General features: G+C 39.0%; 2 protein-coding genes and 1 pseudogene across 8 annotated transcripts; 1 reads left to right on the top strand and 2 right to left on the bottom strand.

The window, feature by feature from the left end:
• Positions 1 to 4,181: 4,181 nt before the first annotated feature.
• On the bottom strand, positions 4,182 to 5,415 carry LOC149044615 (uncharacterized; annotated as a pseudogene).
• Positions 5,416 to 5,686: 271 nt separating this feature from the next.
• LOC113680411 (uncharacterized) lies at positions 5,687 to 19,409 on the top strand. 4 transcript variants are annotated; one of them, XM_089209819.1, is made up of 3 exons: positions 5,687 to 5,889; positions 15,561 to 16,971; positions 17,302 to 19,409. In XM_089209819.1, the coding sequence occupies exons 2-3, from the start codon at positions 15,636 to 15,638 to the stop codon at positions 18,690 to 18,692; spliced, it is 2,727 nt and encodes a 908-aa protein (XP_089065945.1). In that variant the 5' UTR covers positions 5,687 to 5,889; positions 15,561 to 15,635; the 3' UTR covers positions 18,693 to 19,409. The 4 variants fall into 4 exon arrangements, with proteins under 4 accessions (XP_089065945.1, XP_089065944.1, XP_027053245.2 ...); XM_089209818.1 differs by lacking the exon at positions 5,687 to 5,889 and adding an exon at positions 14,370 to 14,571; XM_027197444.2 differs by lacking the exon at positions 5,687 to 5,889 and adding an exon at positions 14,433 to 14,571 and having other exon boundaries at positions 15,495 to 16,971.
• Positions 6,908 to 11,012, bottom strand: LOC113680905 (uncharacterized). 4 transcript variants are annotated; one of them, XM_089209823.1, is made up of 4 exons: positions 10,903 to 10,999; positions 10,165 to 10,351; positions 8,585 to 9,659; positions 6,908 to 8,406 (listed from the first exon to the last, which is right to left on the bottom strand). In XM_089209823.1, the coding sequence occupies exons 3-4, from the start codon at positions 9,636 to 9,638 to the stop codon at positions 7,061 to 7,063; spliced, it is 2,400 nt and encodes a 799-aa protein (XP_089065949.1). In that variant the 5' UTR covers positions 9,639 to 9,659; positions 10,165 to 10,351; positions 10,903 to 10,999; the 3' UTR covers positions 6,908 to 7,060. The 4 variants fall into 4 exon arrangements, with proteins under 4 accessions (XP_089065949.1, XP_089065946.1, XP_089065948.1 ...); XM_089209820.1 differs by having other exon boundaries at positions 8,585 to 9,656; positions 10,903 to 10,998; XM_089209822.1 differs by having other exon boundaries at positions 8,585 to 10,351; positions 10,903 to 11,012.
• Positions 19,410 to 19,411: the final 2 nt, after the last annotated feature.

The following is a 19,411-nucleotide window of genomic DNA, read 5'->3' as shown; positions in this document are numbered from 1 at the left end:
AAGGAAATAGGATTCTGTCGCATGCGTCTTTTCAGACTGTGGCTCAGAAAAGTCGTATCTCGGAAGTGACACACCTACACGCTCTCCAACATCACGGGCGGCAACAATAAGCTGGCTATTGTAATAACAACCGGCTTCATCTGATTTTAGATAAGCCTTCTTTACCTTTGGAATTGAGGAGCGAACAGTGATTAGGAGACTCTCCAAGATGGACAGCACAGAGAACCAATCCTGTGAACAACTGTTGAATAGGTGGTTGTAGAAGGAAACGAAAAAAATTCCCCTTTCCATCACTCGTGATAGCACAGCTAACGTGCTAGTTCATTCCCCTCTTAGCATACCAATCGCACTGCTTTTCACGAAATCGCTCTGTAAGAACTTCATTGCCCAATCCATTACTATAAACACTGAATATTCTGTCAGGTTTTGTTTGAAGCTTTGTTTTGCGATCTCTTGGCTTTCGCATTGGAGAATATGGCATTTCCATTCGTTGATGAAGTTGACGGATTTTCCAAAGTCATAAAGAAGATCATCATGTTGTTCTTTGGAGTACATCGAAGAGCAAAGTTCATTGATTTTTCCCTCCACGGATTGAAGAACAATCTTAGTTTCTTGCAACTGTCACACTTTGATAAAAGGTCGTGCAAACACTGGTGTTTGAAGTCTTCATCAAAGGGATCACTAAGAGCGAACTTCCTGCAGTGGTCTGCACAACGGCTGTCTTCGTCGCGACAATGAACGCGATACTCAGTTTTTAGGCAGCACTTCGCCTTCATAAGGCGGTTCCTAACATCTGAACACCAATCCTTGCTCACTCTGTACTCTTCTTCAAGTTCTTCAACAATTCGGGTTATCCTTTGGAAACTTTCGGCACCGTCAGCGGATACATTGTCCAGCCCTTGCAAAGACTTACGCAGAGACGCTTCCCTCGCTTTAAGGACGCGGTACATCGTTGCAAGACTTAGTGGTTGAAAGCCATCATCTTCACAAAATACCAAATACTGCGCAATCATAGTAGACCTAGTGACGGTACGGATGATGTTAGGCATCGCTAAACGTTCGCCACTCTCTAGTTTGAGGGTTCGTTGACTATAAGCAACATCTTGTAGAAATAAGGTCGGTCAACGAAGGTAAAAAAAGGGATCTAGTTTCATCATGTCTATGCGCACACGATAATCGCTTCCTTTCATTCATCTTCGCTTGACGTCTCGCTTTCTTTATTTGCCGATCATTTAGCTTCTCGAAAGGCTCGTGAAGTTTCTTTAGCTCCTCAGTCGAGTAATTCAGAACATACAGGCTAAGAATTTGAATTTTTAGATTCTTTGTCGGTGCATTCTTGTATGCTGTTGTTAATACGAGTATGCCGTGTGAAATCCGTTTCTCTGTTGCCGTTACCCGGGCCTCGTAAAGCTTGTCCGGATCATTTGGAACGATTACACCTTTAAATCCTTTAACTTCTCAGACAGCATGACAAAAAGTTATCTCGCAGATTTTAAGAAACAGCGAAAAAAGGCATTTTATGGCTTACAGAAAATTGTACTAGATAGCTTTTCCCGAAACTTTTCTGTTCGAAATGCCATCATGAATGATGCGTGCAAGCCAAAAAATGACAGGTACCCGGACAAAATAGAAATGTTTTCCGCAAATTTTATTTCTGGTTCGTGTGATTTTACGACGTATTTTCACTTCCGGGGTGTTACGCGGGCAACTTTTGATAGAAATTTGATGCATTCAGCTGACACGTTATTTCTAGTTATGGCGCGTGCAAGTCTTTTCCATCAAAAGTCGCGCGCGTAACACACCGGAATTGAAAATTCGTCGTAAAATCGCACGAACCTTAGAATGAGTGTAGGCAACTTTGACTTCTGGCGAGATGAAGTGGATGCTTTAAAGGACCCCTTGAGATTTTTTTCAGGGCTATAACTCAGATTTATTTGTAACTATGATAATCGTCATTATTGGTGGATGGTGCTTTTTACCCATTGTTGTCATCATCATCGTTATCACGCCGGAAGAAGTATAAAGACGGTACGTTGCCTTGCCTAACTACACAGAAAATTGTTCTCTCTTTTGTTCCCCTTGGATCCTGGAAACTGTAACTATTAAGACGATCAACAATAACGCCTTAATAATTACTGAAAATTTTGATTTACAGAATGTAAAGAAAAAATTAGTGGGAAGAGTAATTCACGTATCTTATAATCTGAACGATAGTTTTAAATAAAACAAATACCACTTGATTCAGTTTACCTTAGTTGTCTCGTGTCTAAAAGTGGCGTTTCTGGGGACTGTAGATTCTTCTCTGTTATTTCTTGTCTCAGCCAAGACTCACTATCATCAACTTTCTTCTTGTGCTTCTTACGGCATGGGACACAGAGAGTTGAGGTAAGCGATGACAAATTTCTCAGTTAAAGTGAAGCCCAGTAGCATCCATAAGGATTGAAAACCGACATGCACTGTTTACTTTTATTATTCTTAAGCAAATAAGGGGTGTTTTAGTTCGCAAATTTAATTATACTAGTTAATGAGAATCATACAAACTGAGGAAAACTGACTGCAAATAATTGTGAACCATACGCATGAATAAGTGTATTGCGTTGTCAGTGATTTGATCTTCTACAAAAACATTATTAATTATCATCCAAAGAACTTTGTTCATATTTCCATCTGCAATTAAAAGCACTTACACATATATAGATCTATATTTTTTCGACGTGATATGTACTTAAGTACCCTTAATGTAATAAAGACTTTCTTCTCTTTATGAGCAGACATGTCACGGGACAAAAATAAATAACAGAAAATGTTACTGAAGACTACCTGATCCAACTGGAAGAATAACGCCAGACAGCTTTTGAATGTCCTAAGAAATATGCAAGGTAATTACATCTCTACCTTGGATACGCTTAATGACAGCATCATAATCAGGATACTGACATGTTACCTTTGCACTTCTCCAAAACTTCCCCAACGTGTGGGGATGCCTATAGCAAATCCACATTTTTTGTTTATCCTCCTGAGCGAGGTGAAATTGGCCAGTCCTTGCCAGGATTAGCTCGTTTTCACTTAGGACCTCTTTAGACAGGTGGCAGCTTATCAGATGATGTTTTACTTCATCACTACATTCAGACAGCCGTACGAAACCACTTAAGCCACGCGATGAACCACAGTTTTTTCCATCTTTGCTATTCAAAAAGCAGTCCTGAGACATAATGAACGTCTCGCTAACGAACGACTTCTTCCTGTACTTTTAATTGTTTCCAACGCGATACAAGTTTAAGAGATCTAAAGGAACTCACTTTAACTTTGTATACTCGATACGATTTCAATTTCCGCGCCAAGGGAGAAGCCTACTGCAATTCATGGTGGTCAGTGGTTACGCTCGTGAGGTAAAGAAGGGTTTGTGACTTTTTCACTCAATTGAAGAGACTCGCGTCACTCCTATGAAATGGTTAAACGGAATACAGACTGCGAGCAGTCTCTTATTCTTCTTAAAAGATAATGAGGTCACGCGTATCCTGTGAGCATGGAGAAGCCGCGAGACGCGAGACTCGTGTCTCGCGTCTTTGCCGCTTAACGTTCTCGGAGTTGGACAAAGACAAGACACTTTACTACTGATGTGATACAAGAGGTTCAATGGTTATCTCGACTATCTAAACAAATTTTTTCCATGGTAAAGATTTGTTTATAAATCTATGAATTGATGCCAGTCCTTTTTGGAACGAAATGTATTTGAAAGAAAAAAAAGAATACTAAGCAAATTAACCCTTAACATACCACGGGTATGTTATTTTTTTTGGAGAAACCCGAGTGATGTTTACAAAATCAGTTGTAGATCAATTTCTTTTTAATAAAGCCCCATATGACCATATATGTTCATAACCAGTGGAAAATTTTCTATCAATTTGTTTAACTTATTATGGGATACACATCATACGATGACGTCACGGCAGGCATAATTAGCATAATTATTGGAAGTTTCAAGAAGGACTAATTGAAAGAATCCTGTAACAAATAAATTTTAGAACTATTGCTTTTTCTCAAAAAATCATGACCTTCACACATTGAAAATATCATTTTAAGGGTTAAAAACACTTCTCTGCACACAAATTTGACCCATTAAGATTATTGTAAGGGCATGAATTATCTTATTAGTAACAAAATCTAATCTTGAGAAAGTCTTAGAGTAAGTCACTTTTATTGTCTCATATATCACCTTGCCTTTGTTATTTCTTTTCAATTATCAAATTTGTCTATGCATGTTCAATTTTGGAGAACTCTTCCTCTTCCTCTGGTGCGAGGCCTCCCTCTTCCTTCTTTCAGACATCTGGGGCCTTCATGATCTTCATCATTGAAATAGAAGTCTCTCAATGTGTGATACCTGAGGAAACAGGGCTCCAGGCACATGCATACTCCACATACTGCACAGCTATAAAAGGTACCTACATGCTGTAAGTGAACCTTGCAAGTAGATCTTTTGTCGTTGCTTACCAGGTGGTGAAAGTGTTCTTGATTAAATCGAATTTCTGAAGTGGGTGGTGGCCACATTTGAGTGTCCCTTCTAAAGGACTTTCCTTCAATCAAGTGACTTATCAATGACTTTCTGAAGTCTAAAGCAGTTCTAGTGGTATGACATGGAGATTTTCTCTCCAATATGTGTGCATTTGAAACACACACTTCTACAATATAGAAAAAAATCTTATAATACCACACAGCACCTCTCATTAGCCTTGCATATGAGCTGACTTTTAATAATTGTTAATAATTCCCATACACAAACAAATGGCAACCCAACCTTTCATTTCTTCCACAGACACTGGATACCACACAGACTTTTCTGCAGCTCCTCGTTTCTGATTTGCATACAGATTAGTCTGAGCAACTAACAACTCCCATACCTGAGCAGTGAAGAACAGATCAAAAAACCCTTTGCTTGATGTCAAAGATCTAATGTTTACATTTGCTGCCAATCCCACGAGTTCACTGAAATCAATATCATCCCTTCTCGTTATTTCTTCGCTCTATGCCGATACTTCTTCTTCCTCCTCTGGGTCTTCATCTTGTTCACTTTCCAGTTCTTCTGACTCATCTCCACTAGATTCTGCCAAATCATCGGAGTCAATCTCTTCTTCTGACTCGGGATGCTCCAAAACACTGATACAAGCCGAAGGTAAATTGTCTTCGTCGATAAATTCGATTTCCACATCGTTTTCATCGCTTCCAGTCGCACAGAATGCTTCAGGAGATATTTCGCACGCCGCCATTTTTAAAAAACCACAGACAATACACACTCGAAATTTAAATTTCCAAATTCTTTAATACAACTCGCCAAATCGGCCATTTTCTTTCACTGCCTCAAACTATACTTTATGTTAAGTCATTTGAAATGAAACACCAGTGCCCAAGCCCCAATAATTCACCACAATTGCGCGTTAAAATCACGTCGTATATTTCTACGCATATATGCGTAGTTGGTACGTTAAGGGTTAAACAAAAGTTGTCTGCAACACAAAGCACGCCTTCGCACTAAGACTGAGAATCCTAAAGCATATTATGATACTTTAATGAATATATTTGAATGTTCCCAAAAATCTTCTGATAATCTACCCGCACCCACCCCTCACCCTACCCCTCGCCGCTGAGCCGCACTGTTTTCACTCAGCTGCTGATCAGCGGTCACGTTTATGAGGTAAACATGGCGATCGCTTCCTGATCACCATTCTTGTCGATCAGAAAATCGCAGTTGTGTATGTGATTCGTACTTCACATTCGATTCGAAGCTTAGGTGGCGCAGGTTGTTTCTTACGGTGGAATCGACGAGGGGAATTCGAACACTAGTCGTAGTGTTTGAATTGTTGAAAGAAATGGTCGCATGGGGATGTAGGAATGGTAAGTTTAATAAACAATTTCAAGTTTTGCCGCTTTAATAGAAAGTAAAGTTCATTTGAATTGCTTTCTTATGTATTTCTGACGGTTTTAGATCTACCTACTCGTGGAGTTACAAAGTTTTCATAAAGGTCGGGCCGCAAAGTTTTTTTCTGTAGTTACCTTTTCTATGGCATCTGCTTCCTAGCTATGTTAGTTGGATCAGTTAAGAACGCCTCACTTTTTCAAAAATTTACCTTGAATTTGATCGGTTTTCGCGTGTGTGACTTAAGCGAACCGATAAGGTGTCATTTAAGTCTTTTTGTTTGCTTGATTGAAACGTGATGTTCACGAAAGTCGCCTTGATGGATAAGATAGAGTTAATTAATATACATGGCTGTGGTATTTGTTTTTTGCTGAGTTCCGTAGTTTTTTGTAAATTGTCATCCAAAGTTGTCTCAAATTAAAGTCTTGAAAAGTGTCACGACAGACCTTCGCTCGAGTGAAATTTAATTTCCGTAAAACTCTGAAAAATAAAGAGATCCGATCATACGGATTGTGATTTTAGTATAGGTACATGAATGTCTTACAACACACAAGAAATGAGCGAAATCAAGCAAAATCGACCGGACCGCTCTTACAGAGACAGCTCTTAAGAGCTAATGTCAGCATGCATCAGATAAACAGTGGCAAGTCACCCAAAATTTGCTTTCACCCCTACTTTTATAGTTTGTAGCCCAATATGTCCTGATAATTGTGGTGTAGTTTTTTTGTGAAAATATATTTTAGTTTTCGAGAAATGATCTTTTTCGTTCGACCGCTCAAACATGCAAATTTTCACTGTAAATATTACCCGAGTTGTGTGACCTCGTGTAACGAATATACTTGACCTCCGGTATTTCTGTCAACATAATTCATCGTTTATCATCTGTCATTATTGAAGCTGGAAAATTCATATTCATTTTGTGAAAGAGCTCCCCCTTCACTCTCCCCTCCAGAAATACATCCATTCCTCAGGTAAAAAAAAAATTGCAGACACGAGTTTTGTTCAGTTTTCAGATACTTTTGTTTTGTTTTTATCTATCATGAAGTTACTTTCAAGTAATTCTTTAACTATTTAAGCGAAATCCACAGATATTTCAGATGCAGATCCCACAGGCTGATGAAATACGGACATGTGTGTCAGCAATAATCTCTAGTTCTTTTCAACCTCAGTATAAACTTCTATGTTAGCATCCCAATAACTGATGTGCTTTCGAACTGAAAATGCAAACAATACATTACCAGGTGTAACAGTTAATGTTACAGGGAGCTCACAAGAAAATTTTATGTTAGAAACTTTCTTCACGTATATCTTAACTCGATAAGTCTGACTATGACACAAGTTGGCTACTTCATAGGTGTTCGATGTGTTTTTAGCAAAAGGCCATGTAATCAGCCATAAACAATTTGTATTATTAAGTTTTCTAACAACTGGGCGTTGTCCAAAATGCACCCAGTGTTCTGACGAAGACGCCACCATTAACTTCTTCTGTATTGCTTTCTGTGAGCACACACATAATTTAAGGTCAACATCATTATCGGCGCACTCTGCGTATTTTCCAAATAATGTCAGACGATCAAAAGAGACCAAGGTCATTTGTAAAGAATTTTCTCCTAACATTTCCCTTGTCATTACTTCCACATGAAATACGTCTTCCCTTTGAGGAACAACATCTCCTGCTTTAACTCGAATATCCATCGAAGTGATCAGAGATCTGTCTTTTGTCGAGCTTCTTTCTCGAATATTTTCAAACCATAACGGTTGCAATCTTTGACAGGATCGTTCATAAATGTTCTGTATTTGATTTTCCAAGCGATTGTTCAACTGACCCATCGCGAACTCAGCGATAGGAACACGTGAAGTGTCATTATTTGCTGGTACATCCCAACCCTCACACACGCACAAGTTTGGCAGCCTTAGTTCCAAAGCATCACACGTACGGTTCATAGCGATGGGTGAAAACAACCCCTTTAGCTTAACATTTCCGGATAGGGGGTTGACCAACACCATTAGAGAATGGTGTAACTCTATCATGGTGACAAGCCTCCGTTGGTTCTCTCCTAGAGCAGACATTGCTTTCCTCCCTAAGAGCGCCGCTACTCTGTCAGGAACAATGATGAATAGGGACGGATGGAACATCTCAAAGCGCCCCTCCAACAATTCTGAACTGTATCTCGTATATGTGTTTCCATGATCCGCCAGAATGACTGTTAAAGTGTTCTGCTCCTTCGCCACGGCCCTCACGTAATTCTCCATACTGATATCCAGGGTTTGCGTGCGGATACTTCTGTGATCGTGGGCAACGTTGAGTGAAGTGTGAGAGAAAAGTGGGCGAGCGTCACGTGACTTGCCGATAGCGTGAAGTGTGTCAGTTGTGTAACGAAGAAAGTAAGAGTGTTGAAACTTTCCATTATAGCAGATTTGGTCCCCATAAGGCCCATTAAAGGGAGTTGTTACTCCCAATGATGAAAGGATTTTACAACTGGAATGCGTCAGGCCTTAAACAAAACCACAGCGAAATATCATGTCAGAAAAAAAACTAAATCTCTCACCTAGCGAGTCGGTTCCTTTAATCACTCCCACCAAAAAAGGTTTGAAAACCGCGAAGAGAGCCAGTGAATACAATATGACTGACATTTATTTGTGTAAATTGTTTTATGCTTTATCCAAACCTACCCGTGTGATCTATGAAGGTATTTTTCATCTTGTCTTGGAGGTCACTCCATTGCCTTACTCCATGATCAACCATTAGTCCCCAGATCCCTTTCCAACACAAATCTTCTTGATACATTGTATGGTACCCAGCTCTCTTATAATGCCCAAACATCGCAGACATATTGACTGGCGGCGTTGTACCTTTTAATTCAATCGGGAAGACATTTCCAGTGAAGAGTGCTTGCGCGTTTTCAGCAGTGTGACCGTGTAGGGCCTGAAAAAGTTCAAAGTCAAAGACATTTGCGGGAACCGAATCTGGGTTTTCTCGCCAGTTTTGAAATGTTGCGATTGTTCTTGGTAAAGATCGGTAAAAATGAGCTCTAGAAATAGAATCTATGAGGAGGACGACCACATTGATGTGATTTTTATTTCTCACAGTTTCTGTTTTCTCGATGGTGAAATCGGGGTCGACCGCAAGGAATTGTGACACTCTCTTACCTTGGTGGTTTGTGCATTCGATAAAAACAAAGTTCAATTTATTTTGCGTATTTCTTCTTACAATGTTCGGTAGTCCTCTTTCAAGTGTCTTCACTGAGTGAAATTCATTTACAATGGTCGCCAATCCGGTTCCGGGATCCACACTTAGAACTTTGAAAGAATCTCTTTTTCCTTCCCGACATACCGTTTGACTGCAGGTAAAGGAAATCTTGCTTTCCTTCTTAGTTCTGGTGATTTTCATTTTGCAAACATCCCCAGCACCTTTCTCTTTACATTCCAATAGTTCAGGTTTTATGGCGTAAAGTTCTCGAGTAAACATACAGGAAGCTTCACTCGGTTTGTGAGGTTGACATAAACCATATGTGGCTCTTACATTGGATTGTAGAGACAACATTGGGCAAATCGAAGGTGACTCTGTTGTATTTGTAAAATTCTCCGAATAAATGTTGTAATTCCACTGTATCCCATTCCCAAAAAGGTACCAGTTTAGTATTAGTAAAGAAAGAGTCACCAAGGCCGCCATCTGCAGAATATTCCCGGGTGATTTTTTGCAAGCAATCATGTTGGACTTCAGCATGGTTCTTCATCTACCTTTCTGCTACCGGAAAACAGATTATGAAAACAGAGTTATCAATAGCGATATTTCTGTCACAAAGAAGGTTTTTTATCACCTTTTTAGAAACAAAGAAATTAAAAAATGAATTTGAAAGGTAAAAAAAATTGCAGCATCATCCTGATAATATATAGCACATTTCTTGCCCGAACTTCGTCTTTACCAAAACCACGAGGGCAAAATAAATGACGAATCGTACGACTTCTCCTGAATTTTTCTTATTTTGATTGACTCATTGCTAAATGCTTGATCACAGTTATAATTTAATTTCAGTTGGTTATGAGTATCAAGTCACTGTAACTAACAAAAGGATTTATTTTTGAACTTTGGGCGATAGTATCTTTCATGTCCAGCCTCACCTCAAAACCCACAAAAATAGAAGTTGTACGGCAACGCAAAATGAGTTTCATTTCTGCAATTTTCATTTCAACAACTTTCCTTAGCCACCTCGAGGTAAAATCAACTAGACTTTTAAAGTATGATGACGCACCTGACTAGTCAGATGCATTTTCCGTTTCCCTTTCCCTATGAAATGAGTAAAAACTAACAGGAGACTTTTCAATTAATTGATTGTAGAACAATTTGAACTTCATCAAGCCATTGAAGAAGATGAAGATACAGACGCATTTCTCTTTGTTGAGTTGTGACTCGTCCCAAGCTTCTTCAACAATATTGACCTGAAACTCAAAGAAAAAAAGAAAAAAATCCCCTCAGGTCCTAAATATTCGTTTCGAGCCAAAGCCATAAAACTGATGATTAAACAGCTGTCTCATAAACTGAATTAATTAGCATTTCTATTACATCCAAGTGGATTACTTCTCGTGTTCTGCTAAAACTCGCCGTTTGATTTGACTCAACGTCCTCAAGTGCTGAGAACTGAGTTATTATTACATCTATTATTATTATTATTGTTTTCTTTTCTACTAAAGGGGCAACATCATATTCTCTTTTTCTTTCCAGCTGAGATGAAACTGATACTCGAATGCAACAAAATGTTCAGTGGCGAAGGTGAATTATTACTCACAATATTATGCTATAATGAAATGGTTTACCATTGAAATCAGTCGAAAGCTTGCTCATCATTTTCTCAGAAACATAAGATATTCAAATTCAGTGCCAAACATTTTGCCAGAAACAGTCAAATTGTAAAAAGTGCTCAATTTGCTTTTTTTTACTTAAGTCGCCGATATCAGATTTAAGGTACAAACCGAGATTAATGGTAACTTACCTTATTAATTGATAAAAATTGTAAGAATCCTTGATTCCATTCATAAGCGATCGTTCTCTACGCAGGTTTGGCTGCTGCTTGCGATATTGGAAAGAGAGCAAATGCAAATTACTTTTAGTCACCGCTGAACAATTGAACAAAAAGTGGTAGACTTAGAAAGATTGCTTAATTTGCACTAAGTGTAAATACAAGAGGACTTTTCGACCCTAATAGATGCAAATGATATGAAAGATGCTTACTGAGTCGTAATTCTGACACTGGAGGACGTAAAAAAAATATTTTTTTCTTTCATGCAGTCTACAAACAGCGGCTTTTTCTTTTATCTCCCAAATTGCAGAGGATTTGTCACCCTACAAGGTTTCCTTTACGCCATTAGCAGCAGCTGAAAAGCTGTGCAAAGTTTCTGCCAGCACTTGACAATTTCTTGCTGTCGGGTTCAAATTGCCGATTGAATTCTAAATGACAGAGTCGTACATAAAATTCCCCATGAAATCTTGATATTTTTCTCAGAAAATTAATCGGTCGATATTCTTGTATATTTTTATAGTAATGGTGGTAAACTAATGATAGTAACACTTTCGCCTTATTTATTGGCTTTATCAGAGCTATATCCCGAGAAATACAACACTTCATAAGACTTTGATAACTTTATTGTAAACGATGTTTGATAAAACCAGAAAAAGGTCATTGTTTATCGTAGTTCCCTTCCCCTGTCTTTATCCGTAAGACTCACAACGCAGAGAAAACTGATCAATCTTTTCACATGGCCTTTTGTTGCTAAGTCACCAGTCAATGAGAGTGGAATTTCAAAATGATAAGCATTACGAAGCTCTTTAATTATCTTAACAAATCGAAACCAAGTGAAGGAAAAAGACACCTTGCATCGGTAGACTGAACGATAAAGTATGTAGAAAATTCTCTTACCGAACATACAGAATACTTTGTTGTACAGTGATCAAGTGTAAAGTTGTATCAAACTATTTTATTGGTTCCCCTGCATTTTCCTTTGCAGTAAAAAAGTCAATTGAACGCGCGAGAGAAATTATGAGGGCAGAAAATGGAAGGAGCTTGGAAAATTTTACTCATTACCGTAACCACTAGGACTCACTAATACAGTGTAAAAACTTTTGTTTGTTTCTCATGAATTGTTAACAGGGGAAACCGTGGGATGCTTCTAAACCTGCTGGAATATTTTTACAATTTTGACAATCATCTTGATTTCACGTCCCAGACAATTTTGGAATTTTCCCCTTGGCTATGTATATTTACATCTAGGATTAATGATCTATCAAATCTGATGAAACTGACAAAGCATTTCGTTTGATCACAAAGAAATACCAATATTCACAAGCATATCAATAATAAAAGATTTAACAGAGGGAATCAAGTTATTCAAGGATAAAAATAGGAAAAAATATTCACTCGTGATTGATGAAAAGATTTTGTGAACTGAAAGCAATCGGCAATCATTGTTACCGAGGAAAATTGAAAAAATAAAAAAGGCGAGACCGAGAATGGAAATCATCGCAAAATCAAATTTTAGTTCACGCAAGATTTTGTGTGAAAATATATTATCTCAACAGCCACATTTCATTTCAACTCTATTCTAGTGTAAGTGTTCAACCGGCAGTATTTATACCAACAGAATGTATGATTTATCCATCGGCCCCGTCCAGGCGAACGCCGTTAGAAACGAAGTAGAGAAACAACTTGTTTCTAAATTAATTTTCGACGGTACAATTAAGTTTTATTTCCGTTAAGTGGATGATTAACTTGTTTTTCATTAAAGTTCTGATGTTCACCAAGGTCTGAATAAGGTTCGACTTCTCCCATAAAGAAACTCACACAGGTCAGTGTACTATATTTCCTTGCCTTACACCGTGGCGTATGGAAACCGCTTCAAAAATTGGTAGCAATTCCAAACAAGAGGATATAAACTGAAATTAATTTTCTTCAAATCACTCCAGAACCAAGTCACAAAAATAGACACATTTCAATCCTGGAATGGACTCTCTGAGATAATTCATTGTTCCATTTTCAGTCGCCTTAACACTAATATAACCTCGACTTCCGCCGCTCTCTCGTGTCCGGTCTTTGCCCCTCCGAGAGAAGAGTGGGTTCGGTGGAGAGGGTTGGGAAGGAGCGCGGGCTCCTATTCCCGAACAATTCCCGATTACAATAGTAATCGGTATGAAAACGTGCGAAACTGAAGGAGTAGCTGACGAAAAAAACTATAATAAACTGAACAAAAAACACTAACCAGGAGGTATGAGATAAGAAAAGTAAACCAAACCAAAACAAAAGTACTTACACTTAGTTTGTCATGATTTCCATTCTCGGCCTCACGTTTTTCCTTATTCAGTATTCAAAATGTCGTATGGCTTTGGGTTTTGAGTAAACATCAATCTTATACAATACGGCTATCTAATTAATTGATACTTGATCAGGAGTACAGGAAAATACTTCCTGGTATTTTAATCAACATTTGATATGTCATTTTAATTCTTTCACCATAAAAAACTGCTTTGTTAGGTTGGGGGCGAGTACAGTCTTTTAACCTAGTTTGGCAGGATTCGCGAAAGTTAGGGATAAACGATGCCACAGGAAGAAAGAATCAATTAAATCCTTGATTTTCAAAATAACAAATAATCCCAGTCAGCCATGACACCTCCCCTAGAGTCATCCAATTTACATTAAAGACCATCAAACACATCATCAAGGCTCTCTCGCCTAATTGTTTCCGATGTCTTGTGTCGACGATCTAAAATTGTCAAGAATTACGACTTTCCTCGTTAATAACTTTTTACTTTTGACAACCGAGGACCGCAGATAACCAAAAATCCCCTTATTAAACAAAGATCTGTCAATTATTCATTAAGTCCGATCATAAGTTTATCGACTTCGATAAGGAACTTATTCAAGACAGGCTAACAGGGAGCGCAAGAGAGGTTAAATACTCATCAGAGAACAATAAATTCTTTATAGCACAAGAAAATGTAAATATCTAAACAGCATTATCTTAATGCAGCTCACACATTGAACACGTCAATAAGTTTAATAGTCTAAAATGCGGAAAAATCATTTATGTCCCTTTATTTGAGTCATGGAATATCTCAAAGTATCACGCGACAACAAATCCGGCTTTTATCCTACGTATGACAGCATAATAAGTTGGAGCGGTCTGGCAGACAAATAGTTTTTGAATATTTGAAACATGACGAAGGGCCGTATTTGTACACATCTGAGCGCGAGAAATTTCTTTCGACTATAACAGCTCTAACGAAAACTAAATGAGTTACAAATGATCTTCAAACATTTGAGATCGTTATGAGACGCTATCAGTTTCTGGATAGAACTTTTAGAGGGGAAAGTACCGTACTTGAGAGCTCAGTAAGAGGCTTATGAAAGTTTGTGGTGTAGAATTTCCGAGTCAGATTCAAGTGGATTAAAAGATATCCTACATGCTTGGGTCGACACGCAAACACGGTCAGAAATCATCCGCCAGTGATAATTACAGTTAAAACACGGTATTTGGGCACATTCTCGGGTCACTACACAGAGTAAATCACATGTGACTCTAATGATTTAGTCTTTGGGTTCGGCGACTTGCGGCAAAGGAAGTAATTCAACTTGTAATCTTCGCTTGATAATTTCCCTTTCTCAGATCAGGTTAGTTACATTACTATACAGATAGTCGATTCGGTTTTAGTCACGGACGCAGCGGAATCTAACAGAATGCCATCGCAACGTTAATCATCTGTCTCAATTACGAGCGTGTCTTCGTTGTGGAGACAATCGACACATTCAGTTTAGGCTTTACTTTTGCGTAGTCGATGTCCGGCTAAGCTTTTTCCCTGTATACATTTTCAATCGAAGGTCACTTTTTCAGTTTACAGATATTCTACAAACAATTTGAATATGTGGTTAATTGTCGATATCTGGCAGAGCGATTGAAACGGTGATGAAAACTGCTCTTATGATATCCAGGTTTCCGTCCCCATCACAATTATACTGATCCTGCTAGCTTGGAATAATGACAAACATTTTATTCGGTAACGTCTCGCTTCGAATAATTGCTGAGGACAAAGACTTATTTCATATTCAATTTATTTGTGGAAGGACTTCATTATGGAAGTAGAAACTTTGAAATAATCAGAAAGTTAAAACAGTTTTTCATCTCAATACCCAGCAATTTATATGGGAGGGTCTATGGAGTATTTATCAGGTCCTTTCTGAGTCAAACGAAATTCTCTCTCTTGATTTACTAATGGTTCTCTCTGGTTGATCAACCGAATACCGTTTTACTCTCAATGATAATACGACTTGACCGCAATAGTTTGTGCCAGTGGTCTTCAGTAACTATTTCTTTGCTCAACATTGTTATAAATTTCGAATCATTTAATCTGGTACAGGCTTCAAGCCTTGCTTATCACATCTGGATTTCTTAATAGAACTTATCAAAAGTTAAATTTGTCAAATTATTTAACATGACAGTGCGTGTGACAAAGTCCTTAACATCAAAACAATTGTTCTTATCCACTTGAGACTGTCTATTGCCTTCTTTGTTGATGTTATCGAATCATATATTTTAGGAGTCGGACACGAATGATTGAGGGCTGACCACTGACAGATTGTATTGTTTGATGTCACCATTATAGCGTTTAGTTCACACAAAATACTGAGCTTTCTCACGAATGGATTTCACTTTGTGTTGTTATCGCACATGAGAGACTATGGATTTTGTGAAGAACTCTATCAGATGTTTGTTTATGGGCATAAAACGTGGGAGGCGAAAAATCTTGGTTTATGTCCTAATTATCGTCACTATATGGCACTTCTATCTCGCCTGCACTGGACTTATCTTCGGCAATGACATCCAACTTATGCGAAAACCAGAAATCGGACGTGCTAATTCAAGATTCTCTAGATTAAGAGGAAGAATATTTGGAAATGGCCCCAAAAATCGTCACGAGGAGCTAGTGGTTGTAAGTTTTGAGAACGGAAAACTTCATGAACGTCAAAACTACGCATATAAATCTGTGGAATTATATTCTGAAATTCTTAAACAAAGAGATACAGAAAGATATAGTGACGACAGAGAACGTTTTTCAGATTCAAATTCCCAGAAAAATAACACCTATACAACAGACAGGAAGAGCTCGTGCAAGGAGTTAAATCTACCGAACACAGACAAGATTCCTTACGGGACTTGTCAGCCTCATCAAGCCTCTATGGATGCATGTGAATTTGCAGATTCCTTGTTCCGTTATGAGCCTTCCTTGTCTCTCTGTAAGACAAACAACGCTGAGATTTGTACACTGGAATCTGATGCTCATAATGGAAGGAAAATACTTAAAGCCAAGTGCAGTAGCCGAGTTTGTGAAGAGGTCGTAAACAAAAGCGAGAAAAACTCTTTGACTTACAGTGCGTACACTATAGATCCCAATGAAGGCCTTCTGGAATTGCTTAGGGAATTTGAAACTGTCTCAGAGCTGGAGATTCAACTTCCCCGCATTGCCTATTTGACTGCTAGAGAGAAATTCAACTTTTTATTCGTAAAATGCTTCATGATGTCGAGCAACAAGAGTCTGGTGTCGCAACTCATAACAGTTCCCCCGCAGGCGACAATACAAGAGGCCTTTGAACCGCGACAAAGAAATAGCATCAACATAAATATTGTTCTGTTAGATTCCGTCTCTAGATCACATTTTTATCGTTCTCTCCCCAAAACAATTGAGATATTCAGGAAATTGGCGGGAAGACGAGACAACCCCCAAGCAAGGGTTTTTGATTTCGAGTTATTTCAAGCTGTTCATGGCCACACCACGCAAAATGAACACGCGCTGTTCACGGGCCAGCTGCTTCCATCAAAAGAACAGGACGAACAAGAGCCTTCCGACCCAGTGCGCGCGGATGTGATGTTTGGACACTTCAAAAGGGCTGGGTATCAGACCTTGTGGCAAGAAGACCTCTGCTGGTGGGGAATGTGGGGATTAATGGCCGACTTGGTCGCGGAAGACTGGGAGGACCTACAGATTAAACTGAGTGAAAACTTTATCGACAGCACAGGTAAACATAATTATTATAAAACAGCTCTGGATAAGACAATTGTTGTGGAACAGAAACTAAAGTTTTGGGTTCCTTTCTTTGTTTTGTCTACTTTTGCCACAGTCGTCGTGGCTTTATGAGCTGAACTGTAAGTTTTTTAACTGGGGATGAACTCAAGGGTTAACTGAGGGGAAGGAAGGGGGGGTGGGGGGGAGGAGAGATGACAAAGCGTGCGTATGCGTGTGTGTGTGTGTGTGTGTGTGACACAGTATGTGCTTTCTTAGCCCTCTATCTACACCAGAGTATCAATGAAGTTTCATTCAAATGAGAGAGTTTCCCTACTACTTTCAGGTTTGACGCACTCCAGTTGTGAGGTGTTAGGCTCTTTTGGTCTGGAAACACCATTCAATGGACCCGAAGGGGATCAGATCTGCTTCAACGGCAAGCTACAACACAGCTATTTTCTCCAATATTTAATAGACATATCGAATACCATAGCGTCATCAAGGAAATCCCGTCCGCTGTTCTCGTACACTGCTCTGAATGTTGGACATGATGAAACAGGACGCAGGATTCAATCTTTGGATTCTGACCTGGCTCGCTTTGTTTCTGTCATGGCAAACACTCAAAATACCCTTACAATTGTGTTAGCAGATCATGGAAATACCTACACACAGTACACGTCTGATGTCCTGGAAGGACGCTTTGAAATGTTCCATCCAAGCTTGTTTATGATTGTACCAAACAAAGTTGCTAGACTTCTGGGACCAAGCGCCATGGCTGCGCTTGAAGTCAATCAACGAAGACTGGTGACCATGTTCAGCTTACACCATTCCCTTCTGCTGCTAGCTCGGCCGCTGAAGAGATTGGTAAAACCTATTGGGTTATTTACTGCCATATCACCCAATCTAACATGCAACGATATCGAACTGAGGACACCCAATTTATGTGTATGCAATGGTTGGGACAGCCCCACCACCAACGACTCCTCAAGGATTTCTCTTGTGGAGTTCGCCGTCGGTGAACTTAATAACATGTTACAAGCTGAATTCACTGAACCTACAAATGGAAAGGTACAAACGTATTCCATGTTACGCTCTTGTGAGAGACTACGTCCTGTGAGGTTTCAAAACGTGCGGGAACGCAACTCAAAATTAGACGGAGGACTGATCACGAGTTTTGACATTTACTTACGGTCTGGTGACGTTGTTAAACGTAGAGAAGATATATTCCACGTGGAAGTGAAGCACAAGGAAATGGCAGATCAGTACTCAATGCAGATAGAGCTTATTAGTTATGACCGACTAACCCTATTTGGAAAGTACCGAGCATGCGCAGATGAAGGGGTTCATCTAAAACTTTGCATTTGTTCCCAAAGACGGAAGGAAAAGTTGACAGAACTAAAGAGTGTTCCTTGGTTAGAATACTCTACAATTTTATTAAGTTCCCCAAAAATCAGGAAAGTTGGTGACAACGATTGTTTGGTCCTGTTAAAGAGAAACCATAGCCTGGGGCAAAGTGTGGCTTTTGAAATTGCCAACATTTGTAGTACAGATATATTTGACTTGAGGATATCGGCGAACTTTGAAAATATGAAGCTCTCCAGACAAGTTCCATTTGAAGTAAAAGTTCTGCCTGGAAGCATTAAATTCTTGTTATCGGCCCGGATAGCGGTTGATTTCTGGAGCACATTCATAGAAGTTGACGTGGATATAAATAACAAAGGAGAAAGTTATCCATGATCATGAATGCTGGTTTTGGAATTTTCTCCCAGATCAGTTCCTTAATCGATTTGGATGAACTGCGAGTGCTAGTATCGCTCTATGCACGAGTATCACGGGAATGGCATTACAATGCGGCCATTTTAATTCCCCAAGAATAAAGAATTTCGTCACCCGTCCAAATTCACGTGGTTAGACAGACAGGAACAGCGTTCTATTAAAAACAGTATCTGATTAGCCAAGTGAGTGGTTCGAGACATCTGAATCAGTCACAGAGCTTCTTGAAGCAAAGCCAAGACAAGCAATGAACAGTCACGACACTCAGTCCAAACTCGCAAACTCGACAACTGCGTTACGGGCCTACACGTGTTGGAATTTTCCAAAACCTTTCACACAAATTGTCTTTGTTCAGAATGGATCTCAGGACACGTTCAGTTAACGTCTGTTTGACTTTGCAGTATTCGTAGTATTCCCTACGGTCTTATTTTAGGACTTACTATTTCAAAAGTAATTTTAATAAATCACAAACGTACGGTATTACATGCGGGGTAAGTGGTTCCTTTAGGAAATTATGTATGGGTGGGTTGGAGATCTCTGAATATTTAAAATGTGAAGAAAATTGACCAAGATTTTCTATTTATGAGACAAAATCGTGCCTTTGCATTAAAGGTAAACATTCATTCATCGTTGGGTACCCCTATTAAGTTCAAAGCTCGTAATAAAATTGACCGTTTTAAACT

The sequence above is a fragment of the Pocillopora damicornis genome, chromosome 6, assembly GCF_964200805.1.
Source record: "Pocillopora damicornis chromosome 6, jaPocDami1.2, whole genome shotgun sequence".
NCBI lineage: Eukaryota > Metazoa > Cnidaria > Anthozoa > Scleractinia > Pocilloporidae > Pocillopora > Pocillopora damicornis.
The sequence above is the reverse complement of the archived record's forward strand: the minus strand, read 5'-3'. Positions and strand labels throughout refer to the sequence as shown.

Bases quoted from the DNA above. Each gene is read 5' to 3' on its own strand.
- LOC113680905 (XM_089209822.1), bottom strand. From the start codon at position 9,638: ATGCTGAAGTCCAACATGATTGCTTGCAAAAAATCACCCGGGAATATT. The intron at 8,407-8,584 runs GTAGGTTTGGAT...GTTTTGTTTAAG, and splicing joins TACCTTCATAGATCACACGG to GCCTGACGCATTCCAGTTGT.
- LOC113680411 (XM_089209819.1), top strand. From the start codon at position 15,636: ATGGATTTTGTGAAGAACTCTATCAGATGTTTGTTTATGGGCATAAAA. The intron at 16,972-17,301 runs GTAAACATAATT...TACTACTTTCAG, and splicing joins AAACTTTATCGACAGCACAG to GTTTGACGCACTCCAGTTGT.